Genomic DNA, 22,414 nt, shown 5'->3' with positions numbered 1-22,414 from the left:
CGGAGTCACTGTGTGCAGATGATATATTTCCATATGTGAATTTCTGCTTCATTATAATTCATATTTTATTATAAATTTCTATATTAATGATAATAAATTATAAATTCCATATTGATTGATATCAACTAATCATTTTTCATAACAAAATCCTATCATTCACTTTACTGAATGAGTTTTGATTTTGAGTCACCACATGGTGGCAGTGCCTGCAAGCTTTTCTCTCTAGTGTAGCATGCGATTCATGCATGGCCACTGTGTCATTCCTTACTCGGTGGTTAGAATCCATAGGCTGTGTCTAGAAAATGCAGGCCGATTCACCTCTACAAAGTCTGCCTTTTATGACCTTCACCTTTGCTTTTTGCCCATCTCACTAGGCTGCCTGGAGTCACTAGGCCATGTATCCTAATGTTAAGCTTCCTTGCTCACAGGAGCCTGCAAATATGGGCAGTTTTCCTCCAGCCAAACCAGACTCTGCTGTGGTACAACTGACTATACTCCTTCACCACCTGTTCACCTTCAGGTTACCTCCAAGCTGTGGGTTGTGCCATGTTGTTGGGAGTTTTACAATTAGTTGTGTGAATCTGCGAATGCATAGTCCAGATAGCCAGGCAAGAGCTCACACAGATGAAAATCAAGAGCTCACATGAATGAAAATCACATAGATAGAGGAAACACTCTTTTTCCATAAGTCTGCTTAAAAAAAAAATAAAAAGAACTTTTAAATGCTCTTTGACCCAAATGACCCTAGAAAGAGACACTAGGATTTTGATTGTGAAATTGGTCTACTAACCTGCTAAGACAATGATACTTGAAGTGTGATGAGCCTCGCATGTTGTGGCAACGATTTTACCTAAACCGGAGGTCAGCAAAATAGGCACATGCTCCAAATCTGCCTTCTGCCTACTTTTGTACCTAAAGTTGTATAGGAACACAGTCACACCCTGTCATTTAAATATTGCCCATAGATGCTCTAGGTGAATGGTTGCAACACAGACTCTATGGTCTAAATAATTACTATTTGTCCTTTTAATGAAAATTCTTTGCATAGATAAGGAGGGTGGTGGTGGTGAAGGAGGAGAGGTAGAAGGAGAAGGCCCTCTGCCCTCATGCAGCCCAGCCTTCTCATGAATGTCCCCCCCCCCTTCATCTCCCAACTGTGGGAAGAGGTAAAGGATTAATCTCTTTGCTGCACAAACATGCACATATTCTAAACTGCTTTAGATACCCTGCCAATTGGCTACATATCTATAGAAAGGGAACCCTGTGTTAGGAAGGGTTATGTATCGGGGAAACCTCAGGAATACTGAACAAAATGTCAATAATGAATATCTCTGGATAACAAAATAAAGGTTTACTCAGTTTTACTTTTATTCTCTATTTTATTGTAAAATGATAACCTATACTATGTTCAAAACCATTAAAAATTCTTCTTTAGCAAAACAGAGATTTCCACTAAGAGAAAAATGCTTGAATTAGTTTTGGTTTACATAACTTTGCTTATATTTGTACCACAGATTTTCTTTTTTCTTTCTTTTTTTTTTTTTTTTAATGAAACATAAGCCAACTGGAGAGATGTATTTAGAAGGGAGCCTGTGAAAGCCTTCCGAGATGAGGGGAGAGAAGAGAAAGTTGGTAGGACTGTGTTGATGGAGATGTCACCATGGAGTGTCTTGCTTTTCTGTCCTCTTATCTCTACAGTCTGTTTCTGAGCAGTGGTCTGATTTTTCAGACGTCTTTGTTAACTTTAGCAATGCTGTGAGTTACTTTTAGTTTCAGTTTGACTGCAGTATTCTCTTTGTGGAAGGGGCTGGCTTCTTTAGTTTTGGTTTTATTTTCCAGCTTATATAAGGGAGAGACAGACAAGTGGAAGGAGGCAGACAACTGGAGGGTGAGTTCGAGGCAGCTGAGGACTTCTTGGAGCTGTAGTTCAGTGGGGCAGGTATGTTCCTCTTCCTCCTCCTCCTCCTCCGCCTGTCCCCTTCCTCCTCTCCTTCTCTTCCTCTTCTTTTTTTCTTTTTTACATTCGACTTAGTCGTACTTTTGATTTGATTTCCAAAACGAAGTGACAATTGAAGGATGGCCAGGAAGGGCAGGTAGCCTGCTTTTTAGCCCTCAGGAGTCTTTACCTGGCTTTAGTTCTGGGGAAACTCAGCTTCTCTCTTTGACCAGTGACAGCTTTGAGGTGGCAGCCAGACACACAGAGGACCCTGGTCCCTGAATTCCCAGCATCTTCAACTCAAGACAGAAGCCAGGGGTGAAGAGGGGTGGTGGAGGTGGAAAGAGCCCTGGATGGGAACCCATCTACCATCTGCAGACCTCTATCAGTTCCTTTAGTAACTCTGGAATACACAGGAGAGAATTCCTGCCTAGGAGCTTAAGGCAACTGTAATCTAGAGACTTCACTTTTTGTCTTTCTAGTTGTCACACTTAAGATATCTTTAGAGTGAGAGTTATGTTTCCATGTGGAAACAAATGTAGTTACTGTGGTTTTGACTTTTTTTTCTTTTTTACCAGTACTTTATTTTTATTTCATTAAAAGAAGTTACTTTACCCTGATACATGACCAAATAAATACCTCTGGGTGGTTTACAGATATTATTTCTTTTGATCTCACAGCAAAGTTGCACTATAGGGACAATCATTCCCTTTTTACAAGTGCAAACCCTGAATGTCAAAGGTATTAAGTGTCGTGTGCAAGTTGATACGGCTGGCCAGTAGGAGGCCCAGGATCTGAGTTGTCTGACTCCAGTCTCTGTGACTCTGTGGTCAGCACAGATTGATTTGTAGTGTGTCACAACGTGAGTGGGTTGCCCTTTGAGCTGTGCTTGAGTTAGAAGGCAAAGGGCAGGAACGCTGCTGGGTGCTAAGCCTCATTACTTAGACTGAAGTGTGTTCAGAGTCTGACAAAAAGGATTTCGAGGGACTAAGAAGCACAGCACAAGTAGAAAGATCAAAGGAACTATGGATACTTAATTTGTAGTGCTGACTTTCATTGTTAAAAGTAGTTATGTAGGCAAGATTCTCTCTGTGTGTGTGTGTGTGTGTGTGTGATGTTTGTTTCTTAGAGGGACATCAGAGTCACCTGTAGATGCTTAGACCTGTAATCTACATTTTAACAATCCTTTAGGGTGATTCTGAGGTACACTGAAGTTTGAAAACCATTACTGAACATGATCAAAAGAATAATCATTAATTTGAATTTAGAAGGCCCAGTGATTCATTCATAGCTAACCAGAGACATTTCTAAAGTTGTCTGCAGTAACGGCCACATCATCCTAGACCTGCCTTTAATCTTCACTGCAGAGAGGGTGCCTCCCAATTCCAGGAATTATAACAATTCCGGGAATCATAATGTTGACGCTGGGGGATTATGTGATCCCCACATTAAAGAATCAGAGAAGAGAAACAGCATGTTTGAACTTGATGCGTGCTCTGTTCTGGTGAAAAATTAATTTGCAGTTTTTGTTTCTTAGTAATTAACAGTGTGCAGCTTTTGTTGAGACATATGATCTAATGGATCAATTTGCTTAGTATGACTATTATAACTTAATTGCCATCTAATTTAACAAACATTTACTGAATTCTGCATTGGGATGCATGCTATCCTAGGATATAAACTTCTGTTGTCTCATTTAGTTTTTTTTTTTTTGCCGTGCTGGGGTCATGTCTCATTTAGTTTTTGAACACCTTTCTGCTTGGATCTACTGTTTTACTCATTAGCTCTGTAATTACCCAACTTAGGATTTGCTAGAGGAAACTCCTAGTTTAAGTGAACTCAAGTGAATCTTAGAGCTAGCATTTTAAAAAATTAGTTCATTTTAGTTAGACATAATATTGGAGTTCATTTTGACATGATTATGTAAGCATGGAATAAACTTTGCTCCAATTCAGTCCCCATATTTCTTCTTTGCCTCTCCTCCTCCCTCTCCTGTTCTCTTTTCTCTACTGATGTTCTATTTATTTATGGGTTTAAAAAATAGTGCACTATGATATATACATATAAAGGTAAAATTGACTGTGGCATGTTCAAACAGGAAAGTTTGGTCAGATTCATTCAGCCGTCCCTCCTTTTTCTCATTCATCCTCCTTCCCCCTCAGTCCCCCTTCCTTACTTCACTGATCTCTCTTCTATTTTTGTGGTATTCCCTACCCCTTTTTCTTTTCTTTTCCCTCATTTGATCTAGTTTCTGCATATGAGAGAAAACATTTGATGCTTGCCTTTCTGGAGTTGGTTTATTTGACTTACTGTGATGTTCTCCAGTTTCACACATTTACCAGCAAATGTCATAAACTCATTTTTCTTTATGGTTGAGTAATACTCCATTGTGTATATATATCATATTTTCTTTATCCATTCATCTTTTGATGGACACCTGTGTTGGCCCCATAGCTTGGCTATTGTGAATTGTTCTGCTGTAAATATTAATGTGACTGCATAACTGCAGTATGCTGATTTTAGATCTTTTGGATATAGGCCAAGGAGCGGGAGAGCTAGGTCATATGGTGGTTCCATTCTTATTTTTTGCAGAATCTTCATACTACTTTTCAGAGTGGTTGAACCAATTTGCAGTCCCACCAATGATGTATGAGTGTACCTTTCCCCCTACATCCTTGCTAACATTTATTGTTACTTTTATTCTTGATTATTGCCATTCTGCCTGGATTGAGATAAAATCTCAACATAGCTTTAATTTGCATTTCTCTAAATTGCTAGAGACATTGAACACTTTTTCATTTTTTTGTTGACCATTTGTATTTATTCTTTTGAGAATTATCTGTTTAGTCCTTTTCCCATTTATTGATTGGGTTATAAAGTTTTTTGGGTCTTAAGTTTTTTGAGTTCTTTGTATATTCTGGATATTAATTCCCTGTTAGAGGCACAGTTGGCAAAATCTTCCATTCTGTGGGCTCTCTCTTCTCATAGAGCTGGTATTTTTGAGGGCACTAGGTGCGTCTTGAATATCTGACATTATTATAAAATAATATTTGCAATATTTGACTATGATATTATTTTTAAACATTCCGATTATGAAAAAATACACAGATACCATAGAAAACCATTTCAATATAATGGTAATCAAAAATGTGCCAGGAGATCCATGAAATAATTATTGTACTTTTATTACTTAATTTTTTATATTAAACTCTTACCTAAAATAACTTCAATGAAAACCCATATGCCTTTTACCTAGACTGACCCGATGGGGACACTGGCTTTCTCTCTGTTTACCTAAGTCCGTCTATCTCAGACAGCGCTATGCACTTCTACTCCTTTTCATGGGATAAGTTGCAGAGAACCAGACCTTCCTCAGCCATTTACTTCAGCTGTTATCTGAATTCTGAAGATTCGGGACATTCCCTTGTTTCCTGTTTTTGAAGGGTGACTGCGCACGTGGGGCAGGCCTCATCCTCACAGTTCCCCTCCTCCGCTTTTAGCTCCTGTTCCCATGGCTCTTCTAAACCTGGAGATGAAAGTCACTTGATCACACCGGTGCATTCCAGAGCCCCTTTTGGTTTATGATGGTCATAAAAAACTATCACGTTAGAGATCAAAGAACACAGAGTAACCAAGGTCTTTGAGGAAGATGGTTCTGCCAAATAACTGCCTGCAGCAACATAACAGAAAAAATAGATGGTTGGATCACCCAGGGGTTTGTCTTTTACTTTTTTGCCTGCGTGGTGGTAAAATGTACATAATAAGATTTATATTTTAACAGTTTACAGTGTACGGTTCAGTGACACGAGCGTATTCACATTGTTGTGCAATTCCATGGCTTAACATTTCCAGAACTTTTTCATCATTCCAAACCGAAATTCTGTACATTTAAAATAATTATCGCCTATCAACCTCCCCCACCTCTCCCTGGCTATGGCAATCACTCTTACACTTTCTGTCTGGATGTATTTGACTATTCTAGGTTTCTCCTATAAGTGGAATCCTTTAATATTTTTCTTTCTGGGTCTGGATTACTTCACTTAGCCAGTTCAAGGTTCATCCAACATTGTAGCCTGTGTCAGAATTTCATCCCTTTTATGACTGAATTAGACTCCATTTTTCTATGTACCACATTTTGTTGATCTACTTATCTATTGGAAAGTTGGATTCTTTCCACATGTTGGCTATTGTGAAAATGCTACCATAATCATTGGTGTAGAATTATCTGTTTGATCCTGCATTTAATTTTTATGTGTGCTGTATATACCCAGAAGAGAAATTATTGAATCTAATATTGAATCTGTGTTTCATTTTCTGAGAAACAGCCACACTTTTCTACAGTGTGGCTTTATGTTTCTACTAGCAAAGCACACAGGTCTAACTTACCCACATGCTGAATAACACTTTTTTTTTTTTTTCCTGATGACTGCAACACATTCATTTATTGTTAGGAAGGGCACCTCCCACTCACATGGGTTTTAACATGAATATATCACATCAACGGGGTGCCCTGCCCACAAGCCCCTCTCTCTTCATTGCTGTTTCTGTTACCCTGTAGCCTGGTCAAGCTCCACTCCCAGCAGCTGAAACCTCCCATGTTATCCACCTGGAATGCCATCTTCCGGAAATCCACCAACAACATGCCCACTGTAGACCTCTGCCTCTTCCACAGTGTTTTCTTGGCTTTAGTCCAGCAGACTGGCTAATTGTATTTTGCTTGGAATGTCACAAACCTCCATCCAGCTCATTAGCAAATACATTTTGCTCATTGAGACTTTCTCCTGTTTCCCATAAAACCTGAATAACACTTTTTAAAAAAAATTGTTATTTCATTTCTGATAGTAGCCATTGCAGTGACTGTGTACCACATTGTGGTTTGATTTGCATTTCCTTAGTGTTAAAGCAAGATTAAAATTTTTGAGAAAAAAAAAAAAAAAAAAAAAACAACTAGACATTGCAAATAAAATTATCCTTTCATAAGCTTCAAATCTAAACAAAACAAATTTGGGTCATTTTGGGTAAATGTTTATGTAAAACAGAATCAAAATCTAACCTGTTACTCATAAGCAGCTAACATATAATTATGTGACTAATACTTAGCCCAGAAGAGCAAATTTGTAACTACCACTTATCAAATAACTTCTTCATTATGCTTCTATGTTTTTCAAATAAATACTTGCCTCTGATACTTTGTTATCAGAACACAAACACTAAAACAAACACTGTCTTCAATCTGGTTATTCCCCCAAACATAAATTGCATCTTACTCAGATAAATTCTAAAATTGTATTATATCTCCAAATTTCCTTTTACACTAGTGATTAGTGGAGTTGAGCCTGTGTTCATGTGCTCATGGTCACTTGCACATCTCCTTTGAAGAAATGCCTATTTCAGTCATTTACCCACTTTCAAATTGGGTTTTCTTTTCTTATTGATGAGTTGTAGGAGGTCTTTTTATATTTTGGAGATTAATCCTTAATCAGATAAATGATTTGCAAGTGTTTTTTAACTCCATCTGTGTGGTTTTTCTTTTGTTCTATTGATAGCATTCTTTGATGCACAATAGTTTTCAACTTTGATGAAGTATAGTTTATCTGTTTTTCATTTATTTCCTGTGCTTTGGTATTATACCCAAGAAATCATGTTTATCTGAAATTCAAGTTAGGAAAAACAGACTAGAAAAGTAGGCCCCCAGTCAGGTTAGCCTATTGCTAATAAGATCTTCTCCATCCCCTCCAGTTCAAGGTGGGTGGGGGGATTCAGGATCAGACTACTTCCTCTAGAACAAGACTGTGCCGTGCTAGGGAGTGGTTGTGGAAAGGGCGAGCAAAGACATAGAACTTCCTTCTGTTATAAATGGGGCTTTGTCTTGATTGCACACTATTCCTTTGAATTGTTTTCAGAATTCCTATAAAATTATTTTAGCTTTCTTTTTTTAATAATGTCCATGGAAGGAACAAGAACTTGGCATTTCTTAGTCTGCTATTCTGCTCAATTATCTGGGTTTTTAATCCTGTCTCTGTGACATATTCACTCAGCATTTGTGAAGCTTATTTATCTCATTTGTAAAGTGGGCTGAATAACTCTAACTTGCAGGTACTTTTAAATATCTATGAGGTCAGATACATAAGATATTCATTACAGTTTTTAGCATATTTTTGACCCCCAGTAACATTACATGGGTTTTATTATTACTACTGAAGTAAAACTTCGGCGAAGATAATACCTTATGTTTCATCACAAACAGTAGAGATTTGGGGGAATGATGAAGGAAACCTTCTGAAGTCTGCTCGTGTTTGTTTATGTGTAATCCCATACAAAGTACAGAAGGCTCATCAGTCCTAAGTTGATGGATGCTAGGATAATTCTGAGATAGAAAATGGCTTTGTAATCTTATTTCTACTTGGAGGTTGTTACAGGTTAGCAGGTTGCTATGGCTTCTGGACTGAAAATGTCTGCCCCCATTTGTCTAGTGGAAAATAACAATCAGCAGCTGATGGTGAACCAGGAAGCTATACAGATTCTTGAGAAGATTTCTCAGCCAGTGGTAGTGGTGGCCATTGTTGGACTGTACCGTACAGGAAAATCCTACTTGATGAACCGTCTGGCAGGACAGAATTGTGGTGAGTGGTGTCCTGGGTGGGGCCAGTTGCTTGATTCCAGCTGAATCTCAGCTTCTTAGTGCTGATTCCTATTTACACAAAGGGAGGACCCAACTCCTCTCAGTAAAGGAACTTTCTCGTTCTAATTCTCACCACCGAATTACTACTGTACTGTAATCGTTCCTCATATTCTTTCCTTTATTCTGATTAAGGACAATCTCTCCTACTGGTGCTCAGAGTTGTATCTTTTCTAACATCCACATCTTTTCTAACACTTCTGTAAGTGTTTCTTCTGTCTCATACAAGATATTTTGTTTTCTCTATGTAGTATTTTATCAACATATAAAGATCTTTGAATATTTATCATCTTAAAAATCCTTCCTGAACTTCACCTCCTGTTGCAACTATTCCTGTTTCATTTTGCTTTTTCTTTCAATTACCTTTCAATGCAAAAATATTATTCCAATTTCCTTTTTTCACTTTTTATTTTCTTATGTCTATCTTAAATCCCTAGATCTCTGAGCCCCACCATTTCTTCAAAATGCTCCTTACTTGTGACCTCCATTTTGTCTGGTTCATGGATGCCTCTTTGTCTTCATCTAGAACCATTAAGAGGCATCATTCTCAGTGCAATAGGTGACTGGCAAAGTAAGACATTCTTGAGGAAATAGAGAATGCACCATCTCAGCTGTTGGGGTACTTATAATCCAAGACCTCTAGTATGCGGGCTGTAGGCTGCTTAGAAGATCTGCTCTCAGCATATGTTGCTCTCTGCTCTTTCCTTGCAGGCTTCCCTCTGGGCTCCACCATACAATCTGAAACCAAGGGCATCTGGATGTGGTGTGTGCCCCACCCCACCAAGCCAAAACGCACTCTGGTCCTTTTGGACACTGAGGGACTGGGTGATGTGGAAAAGGTGAGGCAGTGAGTCTCAGATTCTCTGTATGCTGAATTTTTTCCTCATTTTTTTATGACCCTTACATTTTAACTGCTTTGACCTACTATCTGGAAATCAAACTATAGTGAATGAGGAAAACTAGTTGTTTAAATCTTACCTCTACATAAGATAAGATAGGGGTATAATGAATAGAATGTTTTATTTCTTGATGGTAGGGTGAATGCTTTGGCTCAATATAATAAAAGCTTATCTAGCAGCAAAGTTCCAGCCTTCTGGATGGGCATTACTGACAAAGTAAATGCTCTATCCTCAAATAAAACTGTAGTCCCATTGAGGAGACCACATCTAGGCTTCAGATTAAATATAGGCCTGGAAAGAAGCAGGTTGGAAAGAGGACAATGCTGTGCTGTAGTGTAATGCCTGAGTACTGTCAGTTCAATGGGGAACTATGTGGCTGGGATAGCCCTTTGGAGGGATCCTGTGTTGAGACAAGAGAGTTGGGTCTTTATCCCTGGTGCCAATCATTCTTTGGAGGTCTGTCCTGGAAGCCTTTCTCATTGAGTGCTGACCTCTGAGGGCTTATCCATCAGCACTTCCAATAACTGGGGGATAACTTCTTTAATCTTGAAAAGTGATCCAGATCACATATCCCAGCTTCTACCACATAGAATTAAGTATAAGAGTATACTTGATAGGAGGGTAGAGAGGTCATCTGTGGATCAGGAAAATCTCCTGATCCATTTTTCAAACTATGAAATGCAGTTTGTATTTGGGGGTTGGAGTTAGGAGACCCAGATTTGCATTTTTATGGTGAAGCTTATCAGCAACCCACAGAACATTCTGGAAGTCTTTGAGAAATCTATGACTATGCTGGTTCTATCAAAGCATGTTTTTGACATAACACACATTTTAAGATGGATTTTTGATATTTTAGCTTTCTAACAATAGGTGCACTGAGTGATCTGTCCTTTTTATTTTTTGACACAATACCTTTATTTTATTTATTTTTATGTAGTGTTGAGGATTGAACCCAGTGCCTCACATGTGCGAGGCAAGCACTCCACCACTGAGGTACAGCCCCAGCCTGTGATCCGTCCTTTTATGCCTTATGTTGATACCCACTTGAGTATAATGTCTAAATTTTTATACTCTCCATTTTTTGCATAAGGGATTAAATATTTAGTGCTTACTTTTTATGAGCTTTTTAGAAATAAAACTAACAAATAAAATTGTATGTATTTAAGGTGCACAACTTGATTTACTTTGTGAAATGATCTGCACAAATTAATATACATATCACGTCACACAGTTTTCTTTTTACTTTTATAGTGAGAACACGTAAGACCTAGCTTCTTAGCACAATTCAAGTATATGATACAGTGTTAACTATAGTTCCAATGCTATACTTTAGACCTCCAGAACTTATTTATCTTGCATAACTGAAACTTTGCACTTTTTGGCCAATATCTCAGTTTCTCCCACCCTTCAGATCCCAGAACACATCATCCCATTCTCTGATGCTACGGGTTTGCCCTGTTGGACCATTTTACATTCCACACCTGAGTGAGATAATGTAGTATTTTTCTTTTTGCGTGTGGCATATTTCACTTAGCATAATGCCCTCAATTTTCATCCATGTTTTGCAAACAGCAAGATTTCCTTTGCTGTTTTTTTAGGTTTGAATACTCATACTCTACACTTTCTTTACCCATTTATTCCTTGATAAACATTTGTATCTTGGCCATTGTGAAATAATGTTGCAATAAATATGGAAGGGCAGATATCATCTGAGATACTGATATTACTTCCTTTGACTCTCTATATAAAAGTGATATTGCTGGATTATATACTACTTCTATTTCTTGAGGAATTTCCAGAATGTTTTCCCTAATGGCTATACCACTTTACATTCCAAGCAACAGCATACAAGTGCTCTCTTTTTTCTATATCCTCAACAACAGATGTCATCTTTTGTTTTTTAGATAATATCCATCCTAATAGTTATAATAGCTTTTGTGATTTTGACTTTCATTTCCCTGATGATTAGTGATGTTGAATATCTTTTCATGTACCCACTGGCAATTTGTATATAAACTTTTGAGAAATGTATTTTCAAGTCATTTGTTCATATTTATTGGGTTGTTTGATTTACTGTTGAGTTGTATGAGTTTCTTACAAACTTTGAATCTTAACTCCATATCAGATACATGGTTTGATAATATTTTTATCCCATTCTTTAGTTTCCTGTTTGTGTGGCTGGTTGTTTCTCTTGCTTTCAAAAAGATTTTTGTTGGATGCTCTCCAACTTGTTTAATTTTGCTTTTGTTGTCTGCACTTTTGGTGTCATATCCACAAAAACCAATGCCAGACCAATGTTAAGAGGCTTTTGCCTGTTTTCTTCTTGAAATTTTATGATTTATGGCCATTTTTTCCTACAATCTAACTGAAATTTTGTGTCCTTTGACTAACATTTCTCTATGACCCTCTCCCTGCTTTGAACCACCCTTTCAACCACCGTTCCACTCTCCACTTGTATGGATGCAACTTATGTAAGTTTCACATACAAGTGAGATCAGGTGGCATTTGCCTTTTTGTGCCTCTCTTCATTTCACTTAGTTTAATATCCTGCAGGTTCATCTATGTTTTTGCAATGACAGGATTTCCTTGCTTTGATGAATGTGTAGTATTCTAGTGTGTGTGTTTACCTCATATTCTGCATCCATTTATCCCTTGATGAACACTTGGTTTGATTTCATGCCTTGACTTCGTTTCCTTTGGATATACACACGGTAGTAGATTCACTTTCAGTTTTTACATGTAAGTCTCAAGTCTATTTTGAGTTGGTTTTAATCACTCTTCTGCCTACAGATACTCAGTTCTTCTGACATCATTTGTTGAAGAGGCCATTCTTTCCCCATTGTGCGTTCTTGGCATTGTTGTCTAAAATCAGTTGACTATTAAAGCATGGATTTATTTCTGGATGCTCTCTCTGTTCCATGGGTCTAGATGCCCACTTTCACATCATATCATACTGTTTTGAACACTGTAGCTTTGTAATATTTTAAATCAGGAATTGTGATACCTTGACCTTTGTTCTTCTTGCTCAAGATTGGTTTGATTATTCAGTGTCTTTTTTGGTCCTGTATGGATTTTAGAATTTTTCTTTTTGTTTATTAAAGAATGTCATTGTCATAGGCCATTTAAAGCCACCTATCCAATGATGGTATGTGCTTACCTAAATGGTGGTATTTTTTTTTTTCCCCAAAAGTCCTAGTTCTAAGGAGAACACTGATTGCTTTTTAATATTTAGGGTTTGGGGAAATAAAGAAATGAACAGGTTAATCTGCCCACCCTTAAACTGCTATGTAGAATAGTCTAGGCCTGAATCTGTTATTACCTTTGCTCTCTAGGAACAAACTTTATATACTCTTTATATTAGAAGCAATTTCTAGATTTAATTTAGGCAAATGCTGTAATTTACAGAAACTCATCAGCCTGACCTTTAGTGCCTTTCATCAACCTGTGTTAGCAGTCACCACCCAGCATTGTTTCCTGCTCCTACCTGCTTCTCAGTCAAACACAATAACTATTTTCATTTCATAGACCCCCCTGAAACCTAAAATCTCTAGTTTTGTTTCTGTGGGTCTTCCTACCTGCAGCATTATCTTTATTTCGTCTGTCAACATTCTGCCAACTCTTTAATGGTCAGTTTGTGATTTCCAGGAATCCTTCACATGTTTTTCCTCCAACTTTCATAGCTTTATTCTTTCTTGATTGACATGTAGTTTATAATTTAATATTACAGCTCTGGATTTCACTACTTATATAAATTACTAAGATTCAAATTTTTTATTGACATTGTTATCTTTGTTGTATTCATTATTGTGAATACTTGTCATTGCTTTAGTCATTGTAAAGTAACTTGTCATTGTTAAATTTGTTTTTCTAAATCTAAGAACAGTGGGTTCAGTAGCCTTCTCTGTCCAGCTATATCTACTGATATTTATATACATATTATATGGCCTATGGCCAATAAATACATATAGGATGAAGAAATGATAAACACTGATGATTGAAAGCTCCATTGAGAACCCAACAGAGTACTAGTTTTTGTATATATATTATCTTATTTCACTCAATTGAGGGAAAAAATAAGCTATGTGAAGAAGGATATCATCTTATGAAGAAATTATGATCCTAAGAAACATAATTATCAAAGCTGTTATTTGCATTCAAGTCTCTCTTCATTGCATGTGAGTACCTTAGTAAACCCATAAATGAAAGACTGACAGAATCAAGTCTGAAGGAAATGTCTAAAAAGTAACCCCTAAGTCCCTTCTTTAATGTGCTTCCTAGGGTGACCCTAAGAATGATTCTTGGATCTTTGCCCTGGCTGTGCTTCTCAGCAGCACCTTTGTCTACAACAGCATGAGTAGCATCAACTACCAGGCCCTGGAGCAGCTGTAGTATCCTTCCAGAAATTGAACTACCCTGTCATTGAGTTTAGGGGAAGTGAATATTGAGTCATTGTCTTTTGCCCTGTCATTTAGTTGTTTCTGGGGAAGCATAAGGCACGTGGGGGAAAGAGGGTGTTTATAGGACATGGAAATGGTGTTTTTTTCCTTAGTCAAGACCTAGTTATGTGACAGAACTGACAGAATTAATCAGGGCAAAGTCCTCCTCAAATCATGATGAAATAGAAGATTCCACAGAGTTTGTGAGTTTCTTTCCAGACTTTGTCTGGACTGTACGGGATTTCACCCTGGAGCTGAAGTTTGATGGTCGCCCCATCACGGAAGACCAGTACCTGGAGAACGCCTTGAAGCTGATTAAAGGTAACAAAGTGTGGTCTAGGCTCAGGGAGGCTCAGGAAGGTGTGGGATCTGTTGAACACTCTCCATCATTTCTGGGGTTCCATTTGACTTGAGATCGAATCAAAGTCTGTAGAAATGGTGACAGACGTGTAGACTGAAAAGTTCCAGGAACTGAAGTTTACTTAAGAAATGTAAGGCCTACAGTACAGTGAAATTATTCAAAACCAAGTTCTTTTTTTTTTTTTTTTAAATTTGTACTTTGGTATCCTTATTACAATGGATACAGATGTGTCTGTTCACATCTTTTGGCATCTACTTTCCTCTATTTAGGAGAAAAATTGACCTCATAATTGTTAAACATGAAATTATAATCCAAAGCCCATCTCAAGAAAAAATATATATTTCACACAGTTAGATATTCTTTTCAAGAAGAATATAATTTTCAAGTACTAGTGTAGTCATATCATTCATATGAAAACCTTTGTGATCTGGGCATGGCATCTGAAATCCTTGATGCTCCAGAGTCCAGAGCAGAAAACTCTCAAGTTCAAGCTTAATGAGATCTGTCTCAAAATCAAAAGTAAAACGGGCTGGAGATACAGCTCAGTGGTAGTGGCCCCTGTCTGGAGCAGCAGGATCTCGAGTTTGAGGCCAATATGGGCAACTTAGGAAGGTTCTATTTCAAAATGAAAAATAGAAAAGTTGGGGATGTAACTCATGGAGTGGCTCTGGGTTCACTTCACAGTTCTCTTCCTCCACCCAATACCTTATGTTCCAAAAAGATCTGAAGAAGCTTGTTTCTTTTCCATTTATTCTTTTGCAATATTTACTATGATTATCAGAACACTCATTTGACTTTATGTATCATGGCTTTCTCTTAATTCCAACACATGTACTCATGCTATTATTTCAAAAGAGATTGTAGTAATTGGTGTGTATATTGCTTATCTGTAAATTATTTACATGGGTGCATAGCTAAAGAAATTTTGCAAGAAATTCCAATTCTGATTTACTTTTTTGTGCTTTCATTTTTCTCTCCATGCTTTCTCAAAACATTTATTGAAAAATTGATAGGCAGAAAAGCAAACTATCAAATAAAATATAGACTTTTGTCTCAGATCTTAAAATCACATTCCACTTACTTTTGGTCTTTGGAGGTTTTGCTAAAAATAGCTAACACTGTATGAAGTTATTTAAAAAAATAAATTACATTGTGTATATTTAAGGTTTACATTCCAGTATATGAGATGAATACATATAGTAAGGTGATGATTACAGCAAAGCAGATAATGCATCTATCATCTCACATAGTTAATTTGTAATAAAATAGTTAAAATTTATTTAATAAAAATCCCAAATACAGTAGTTTTGTTACCCGTAGTCCTCATGTTCGACATTAGATCTCTAACCTTCTGATTCTTACATATCTTTCTTTTACCTTTGGCCTACATCTCCCATTTCCTCCCCACCCCTGGCAACTACCATTTCATTTTCTTTGTCTATCTGGCTTTTTAAAATATGAATTCTTTTTAGCACTAAAGTAGTTTTCCGTAATGAATCATGGTATCCTTCCTAATGTTGTTATTTCTGATATTGCTCCATTATATCTTATTTGTGTGTCTTCTTTCTGGTTCTACAGCTCATTTTTTATAAGGGATTGAGTTGACCAGAAATTTATATATTTTTTTATTCATTCAGTGAACACATAAATAACAACTCTAAACTGGTACCATGTTCAGGTCTGGGGATATCAGTCTATGTTTTTGTTTTGTTTTGTTTTGTTTTTTTCCACAAGGGTCTAATGTTTCTCAAAATATCTTGTCAGAGTTATATCATTTGCACATTTGGTGTGCAAAGAAGTATTGAATGTTTGTGTTAAAAAAAATCTTTAACAATATACAACACACTGCAAGGATGTAACAACCCCTGTCAAAAAAACTTTAGTTCCCTGTCCCTAGATAATTTCTACTGTATTCTCTGTTTTTCCAATTCCTTAGGGAAAAACCCCAAAGCTGAAAAATCCAATCAGCCCAAGGAATGCATCAGGACTTTCTTTCCAAAACGGAAGTGTTTTGTCTTTTACTGGCCGACAAATGACAAAGAACACCTAGCCAAAATTGAGAATGTCTCAGAAGACCAACTAGATCCTAAATTCCAGCAACAAACAAATAATTTCTGTTCATACATCTACACCCATGCAAAGACCAAGACCCTCAGAGAAGGAATTGTGGTTACTGGGAATCGTGAGTCTTCTCATATTTCTGTGTCAACTAATACATGTTTAATATACTATATAATGTGTTTCCAATGCTTTTGTTTGATTCTATATGTAAATGTGGTAAAATATATTCAAACCTGAAGAAATATGTACATTTTTTAATCAGGTTGCTTGTTAAGGTTTACAAGACCCTCTTTAAAATTTTGTACTTTGTTATTGATATCTGTGGCTTCCACATACCTGAAAAATCCTCCACTGATAATGAAATCACTAACAGTATAAAAACAGGAAATCTTACATGTTAAGTGTTGTTTGCAGGTAGAATATGAAATGCAATTTGGGAATTTAGAGTAGTTCATATAGAAATACTGGCCTGTAAGTCCCTGAAAATCCATTGAAAGTTACAAGTATGGCAACAAATATAATCTGATATACCCTGTCTCATTGGTCAACCTATGTAATCTATTTTCCTTTGACTTTTAATTGGGATGCTATGTTCTCCATATATATTTAGTGTATTAGACGAAGGTGGATATTTAACAGTTTTAACACTGCTACCTAGAGAATCATAAAATGGAGGTTGATAGTAAGACAAAAGTGATGACAGTAGAAAGAGGTAGGCATGTGTGTTTTTATATATATGAGATTTTAGAAACATTGCCTTAGAATCTTGGATCTCATTGAGTTATAGCTTCCTATTTATCACCTAAAATTTCTGGCTTACTCAGGCTTGGGGACTCTGGTGGCGACTTATGTAGATACCATCGCTAGTGGATCAGTGCCTTGTTTGGAGAATGCAGTGACCACTCTGGCCCAGCGTGAGAACTCGGCAGCCGTGCAGAAGGCAGCCCACCACTACAGTGAGCAGATGGCCCAGCGAGTGGAGCTCCCCACAGACACACTCCAGGAGCTGCTGGAGGTGCACGCAACCTGTGAGAGGGAAGCCATCGCAGTCTTCATGGAGCACTCCTTCAAGGATGAAAATCAGGAATTCCAGAAGGAGCTGGTGGTAATTATCTCACTCATTACCTTTTATGATGGTTCCCTTCAAAAATGAAGCCTACTGTTACTTTTATGGACCTCATGGCTCTTTCTCCCTCATTCAAGGATAAAGCACTTTGGATTCTCATGAGGAATATAGTTCCCAAAGACCATATATCCCTCTTCCCCCATACCCAAAACTTGGGGCACATTAACAGAAATCTCAGATGGTTGAAAGAAAACCAAAATAGATATCTTCCATAATACTTTGATGATTGAAGCAAAATCTATATAGATATCCTCCTGCATGCTTCTAATAGTGGTAAATCCTTCTATGGGTGACAAGCCAGCCTGGAACACCTGCAAGTCACCCTCATACTGTTTCCTTTTCCTAGGAACCAAAGTTTCTCTCACCAGACTCTCTTTCTAGACTGTTGTTCATCTTACATTATTCCTTGTATCATTGAAGATTGAATCACAGGAATCCACAGCTGTAAGACACCACGGAGGCTGTGGAATGAAATCCCTTCATCTCACAGATGAGCATTTTGAGGCCCAGGAATGTTAAGAAAGTTTCCTATAGACTTGCAGAGGATCTTCAGGGTTGCATGAATCAAATTTTGTGATTTCTGATTCATCCCAGGTCTTACTCCACTTGAATGTTTTTCTCATCATAAATACAGTTAGATTTCAATGTGGTTCTTTGGAGTTTCATCTCCTCCATTCCTATCTTCTAATGACATCTGTCTATAATTCCATTGCAGAAAATAATAGAGGAGAAGAAGAAATATTTCTTGCTGAAGAATGAAGAGACCTCTGAGAAATACTGCCAGGATGAACTGAATAAGATTTCAAAGGTCCTATTGGAAAGCATTTTAGCAGGAACTTTCTCTGTTTCTGGAGGCCACAAGCTCTACATGGAAGCAAGGGAAAATGTTGAACAGGTGTATTTGCAAGTGCCGAGGAAAGGCGTCAAGGTGAGTAGTAGTGAGATATGGGGAGCTTAGAGAATAGTCAAGGGATCTCTTAAATCTGAGGACAGAGCGCCACTTGTGAGTATTAAGAAAGCATGATGCCTTTATCTCCCTCCCTCTTCCCCAAAGCTGGCGATGGAAACCAGGACTTTGTGCAGTCTAGATAAGTGCTCTACCACTGAGCTACACCCTGACCCCATTTAGGCTTCTAATGTTTCCTATTTATTATATATTCCCGAGAGTGGAAGTGTTCATTTCTCAAGATATTATGGATTTCAGAAATCCAGGAAAGACAGAAAGAACTTAATTTCTTCATCCACATTACATGGAATGTGCCAAGTGCTGGTGATTCACATAGTTCAGTCAGAGCATTTGCTCTCAGGGCTGATCAAAGTAAGAAAGTCAACTAAATGGACAATTACATATTGAGTGATATCATTTATGAGCCAGGGACAACAGGTGACAAAGGTGGTGGCAGGAAACAAGTAATGGCACAACTAACATATCAAACTCTATTGACTATAGACATGGTGATATGCTCTTTTTCTAGAACTTTTAATGTAGTCCTTCAAACAACTTTATGTAATGCCTCTCCTCATGTGGACATTTTACACATCAGAACTTAGAGGCCTAGACAGATTTCATAACTGGTCCAAAGTTCCACCAGTCAGTGGTGGGAGAAAGCAGCAGCATAGACCAGAGGCAGCATTTCACATTGGAAGATAAATGCATGAAAGTATTAGAGGTTGTGGTTTGTACAACTGCATATCATTCAGACTGGCTGGAACCTAGAGTAGGTGGAGGGAAGGAGCACTGGGGGAGGGCTGGAGGGGACAGGAAGAGGAAATATGGAGTGTTTCAGGTCACACTGAGGAACTTGGTCACTTTGCAGGGAACCACTGTGGAATTTTAACCATGAAGCCAAAATGATGGACATATTTGGTTTTAGTTTGTTTGTTTTATTCTATTCTATTTTATTATTTTATTTTATTTTATTTATTTTTTGCTTTGACTGGGGATTGAACACAGGAGTGCTTAACAATCCTGAGTCACATCCCCAGACCTTTTAATTTATTTTTAGATTTTGAGACAGGGTCTTGCTAAGTTGCTTAGGGCCTTGCTAAGTTTCCTAGGTTGGCTTTGAACTTGCCATCCTCCTTCCTCATTCTCCCAAGTCACTGGGATTACAGGTGTGCACCATTGTGTCTGGCTGATATATTGTTTTTACAGAAGTGGTCTCCCAATGAAATCTGACTTCTTTGATTCTTCTTGGTTCCACAGGCAGGTGATGTCTTCCAGAGGTTCTTGCTGTCACAGGCACCAACGGAGAAATCCATCTTGCAGGCAGATAAAGCCCTCACTGATGGGGAGAAGGCCATTGCAGGTACAGGGGCAAGACTCTGCTCCTAGGGAATGGTTAGATTCCTGTAATGCCCTCTGACAGGTCCGACAGCAAGACCTTCCCAAAACTGTGAGCTTCCCCTTCTCTGTGGAATGCATGCTCTGCTGAATGCGTGAAGAGCAAGGGATAGTGGAGGTCAGACCTCAGCCTGAAGGGCAGGACCTTTCCCACCACTTTCTGAAATGTGCGGTTCATAGTGTGGACCTGTGTGCATTCTGTGATTTCCTGCACTGTCTTTCTGATATGGTTTGGTCTCTGAACTCAGTAAAATACAGTATGACTTTTGCCTGTTTCTTTCTTCCTTCTCTAAAACATTCCTGTGACAGAGGAGCGAGCCAAGAAAGAGGCAGCTGAGAGGGAACAGGAGCTTTCGAGACAGAAACTACAGGAACAGCAGCAACGAATGGAGGCTCAAGAGAAGAGTCTCAAGGAAAATATGGAGCAACTGAAAAAGAAGTTGGAGGAGGAGAGAGAAGAGCTCCTGAAAAATCAGAACATCATGTTGGAGCACCACCTGAAGGTGGGTGTGGTGTGCTCAGTAGTGCCTGATGGTCCTGGGGCCCCATAGAATGTGGTGCAGGTTACACTCAGCCCACAGAAGGAAGACCATTACCATTTGTTTCTTGTGATTCATTGCAAGCCCTGAATCCTCTTTTAAAAAGATTTTTTTTTTTTTTGAATTGTGTTTCATATTTAGATTCTGGAGAGTTCAGGTCATCTATAGTTCCTTAAATCCTTAGATTATAAACATGGTTTAAGCTGCTGTTTAAGGAGATTTTAAACTGATCTTATGACAGTAATATCTAGAGTGTGGGACATTCTCTAGGGCAACTGTCTCAGTCTGCAACAAGTCAATGGTATTAAAAAAAGAAAAGAAGAAGAAAGGAGGGGGAGAAGAAGAAGAGAAGGAGAAATCACAGAAGTAAGAGTGAGGGAAACTTCTCTAGATTAGAAGATAGTTCAGGCCTAATAACCAAATAAACATAAACTTTGCTGGGACCCTAATTTGAACAAATGAACATATAGAATATGTGAAACAATCAAGAAAATTTTATTATAGTATAAGCATTTTTGCCAAATAATTAACTTTGTTATATATGATAAAGCCCTTGTGTTTATATAAGACAAATATTAACTTTGTTTAGAGATGCATATTAAGGTGTGTAGTGGTAAAATGATCTAATGTTAAGGTTTTACTTTCAAGTATTTGGTAAATGAATAAACAGCATAAAGAAAACAAAGCAAACAAAAAATCTCATGAGGGCCGGATTAAGCAGATTTCTAACTAGCTGTAGTCAATATGAACAGCAACTGGTTTGCATCACCAAGACCCATGTTATCTGGAGCCCTATTTCTACTCCAAGACCCATGCTGTCTGGAGCCCTATTTCTACTCCAAGACCGTAAGGCAGATCTACATTGACAGAATTAAAAATGAAGGAAGGGACAGCTTCTAAACTTGCTGCAGTTAACTCCAGGTGTAAATAACTACCTGAACTAGCACAAGACACGAGAGGAAATCTCTCATAGTCCGTTTGGAAGTTATAGGGTAATGGATTTCTGGATCAGATAATGTGTTCCCATCATTGCTATTTTATGGTGACCATGCCATCCCAGTGGGACTGAGACTCTTGTACAGTCAGACCAATAGTATTTCTTTTGGCAAGAATGTGAATTTGTTCTCACATCTTGGTTAGCACAGCAGCCAACCTGTAATATTAGGTGGGTGAATTATTAGTAAAGTTGGAAATGGTGATTCTGTATCATGTCTAGGTCCAGCTCAGATGATAGTCTTTGTCACTAAATTATCCTACAGTAATTGAGAAAACATTTTGGGGAGAAAAAAAGACATTTTGATAAAGTTTTTAAACAAAGTATAGCTCAAAGTATCAAAATTATGAAATATTCACAACCCTTTCAACCCTTATTTATTTTAGGTTCAAAAGGATTTGCTTGAGGAAGGATTTAAGAAGAAATCTGAGGAAATGGATGCAAAGATTAATCATCTGAAAAGTATGATTGATGCAACAAAAGAGGATAATGCTCCCTGGATTTTAAAAGTCTTGGACGTATTTGGCAATGGGCTAAATTCAGTATTATCTGTTGGTACCTCTGTTGGTAAAATTGTAAAAGGATTTTCCTCACTATTTAAAAGGAAGTAGCTCTTCTTTAAGGAAATTGTTGATTGTGGTACATGCTTTTGTCTATTTTGGTGCTAATGTTTTTCATTTTCATTCTGTGAAGTTTTAAACATAAAAAGTACCTGCTAGAAGATATCAGTGCCTGATCTGCATTAGATGGAACAAATGCATGGAAACATTGACAGATAATGTTAGCATTAATAAACTTACATTTGTAGTATTATATATGTGCAAGAGGTTCTTTTATGCATTGATTTTAATCACAAAAGTTTGGAAACTATGTAAATGTCATCTACATAAAATTGGTACTATAAATTTTCATATGTGTCAATACTGGAATACTCAGGAAACAAAATGCCATGGAACTCCAGAGCTTAATATAGGATGATCTTGAAGATAAATTGTCAAGTAAAAACAAAGTCCAAAACACAGTATATATTCACACAGTA

At 37.6% G+C, this 22,414-nt stretch overlaps 1 protein-coding gene across 1 annotated transcript; it reads left to right on the top strand.

Moving 5' to 3' along the window:
- Positions 1-1,822: 1,822 nt before the first annotated feature.
- Positions 1,823-22,188, top strand: LOC306668114 (guanylate-binding protein 6-like). Its single transcript, XM_079151187.1, has 11 exons — positions 1,823-1,939; positions 8,346-8,559; positions 9,327-9,454; positions 13,793-13,902; positions 14,075-14,271; positions 16,248-16,493; positions 17,197-17,477; positions 18,214-18,426; positions 19,705-19,807; positions 20,152-20,345; positions 21,762-22,188. Exons 2-11 carry the CDS (start codon positions 8,370-8,372, stop codon positions 21,984-21,986), a joined length of 1,887 nt encoding a protein of 628 aa, XP_079007313.1. The 5' UTR covers positions 1,823-1,939; positions 8,346-8,369; the 3' UTR covers positions 21,987-22,188.
- Positions 22,189-22,414: the final 226 nt, after the last annotated feature.

The sequence above is a fragment of the Sciurus vulgaris genome, assembly GCF_902686455.1.
Source record: "Sciurus vulgaris genome assembly, chromosome: 1".
Taxonomy (NCBI): domain Eukaryota; kingdom Metazoa; phylum Chordata; class Mammalia; order Rodentia; family Sciuridae; genus Sciurus; species Sciurus vulgaris.
Note: the sequence above shows the minus strand (reverse complement) of the source record. Positions and strands in the feature narration are given on the sequence as shown.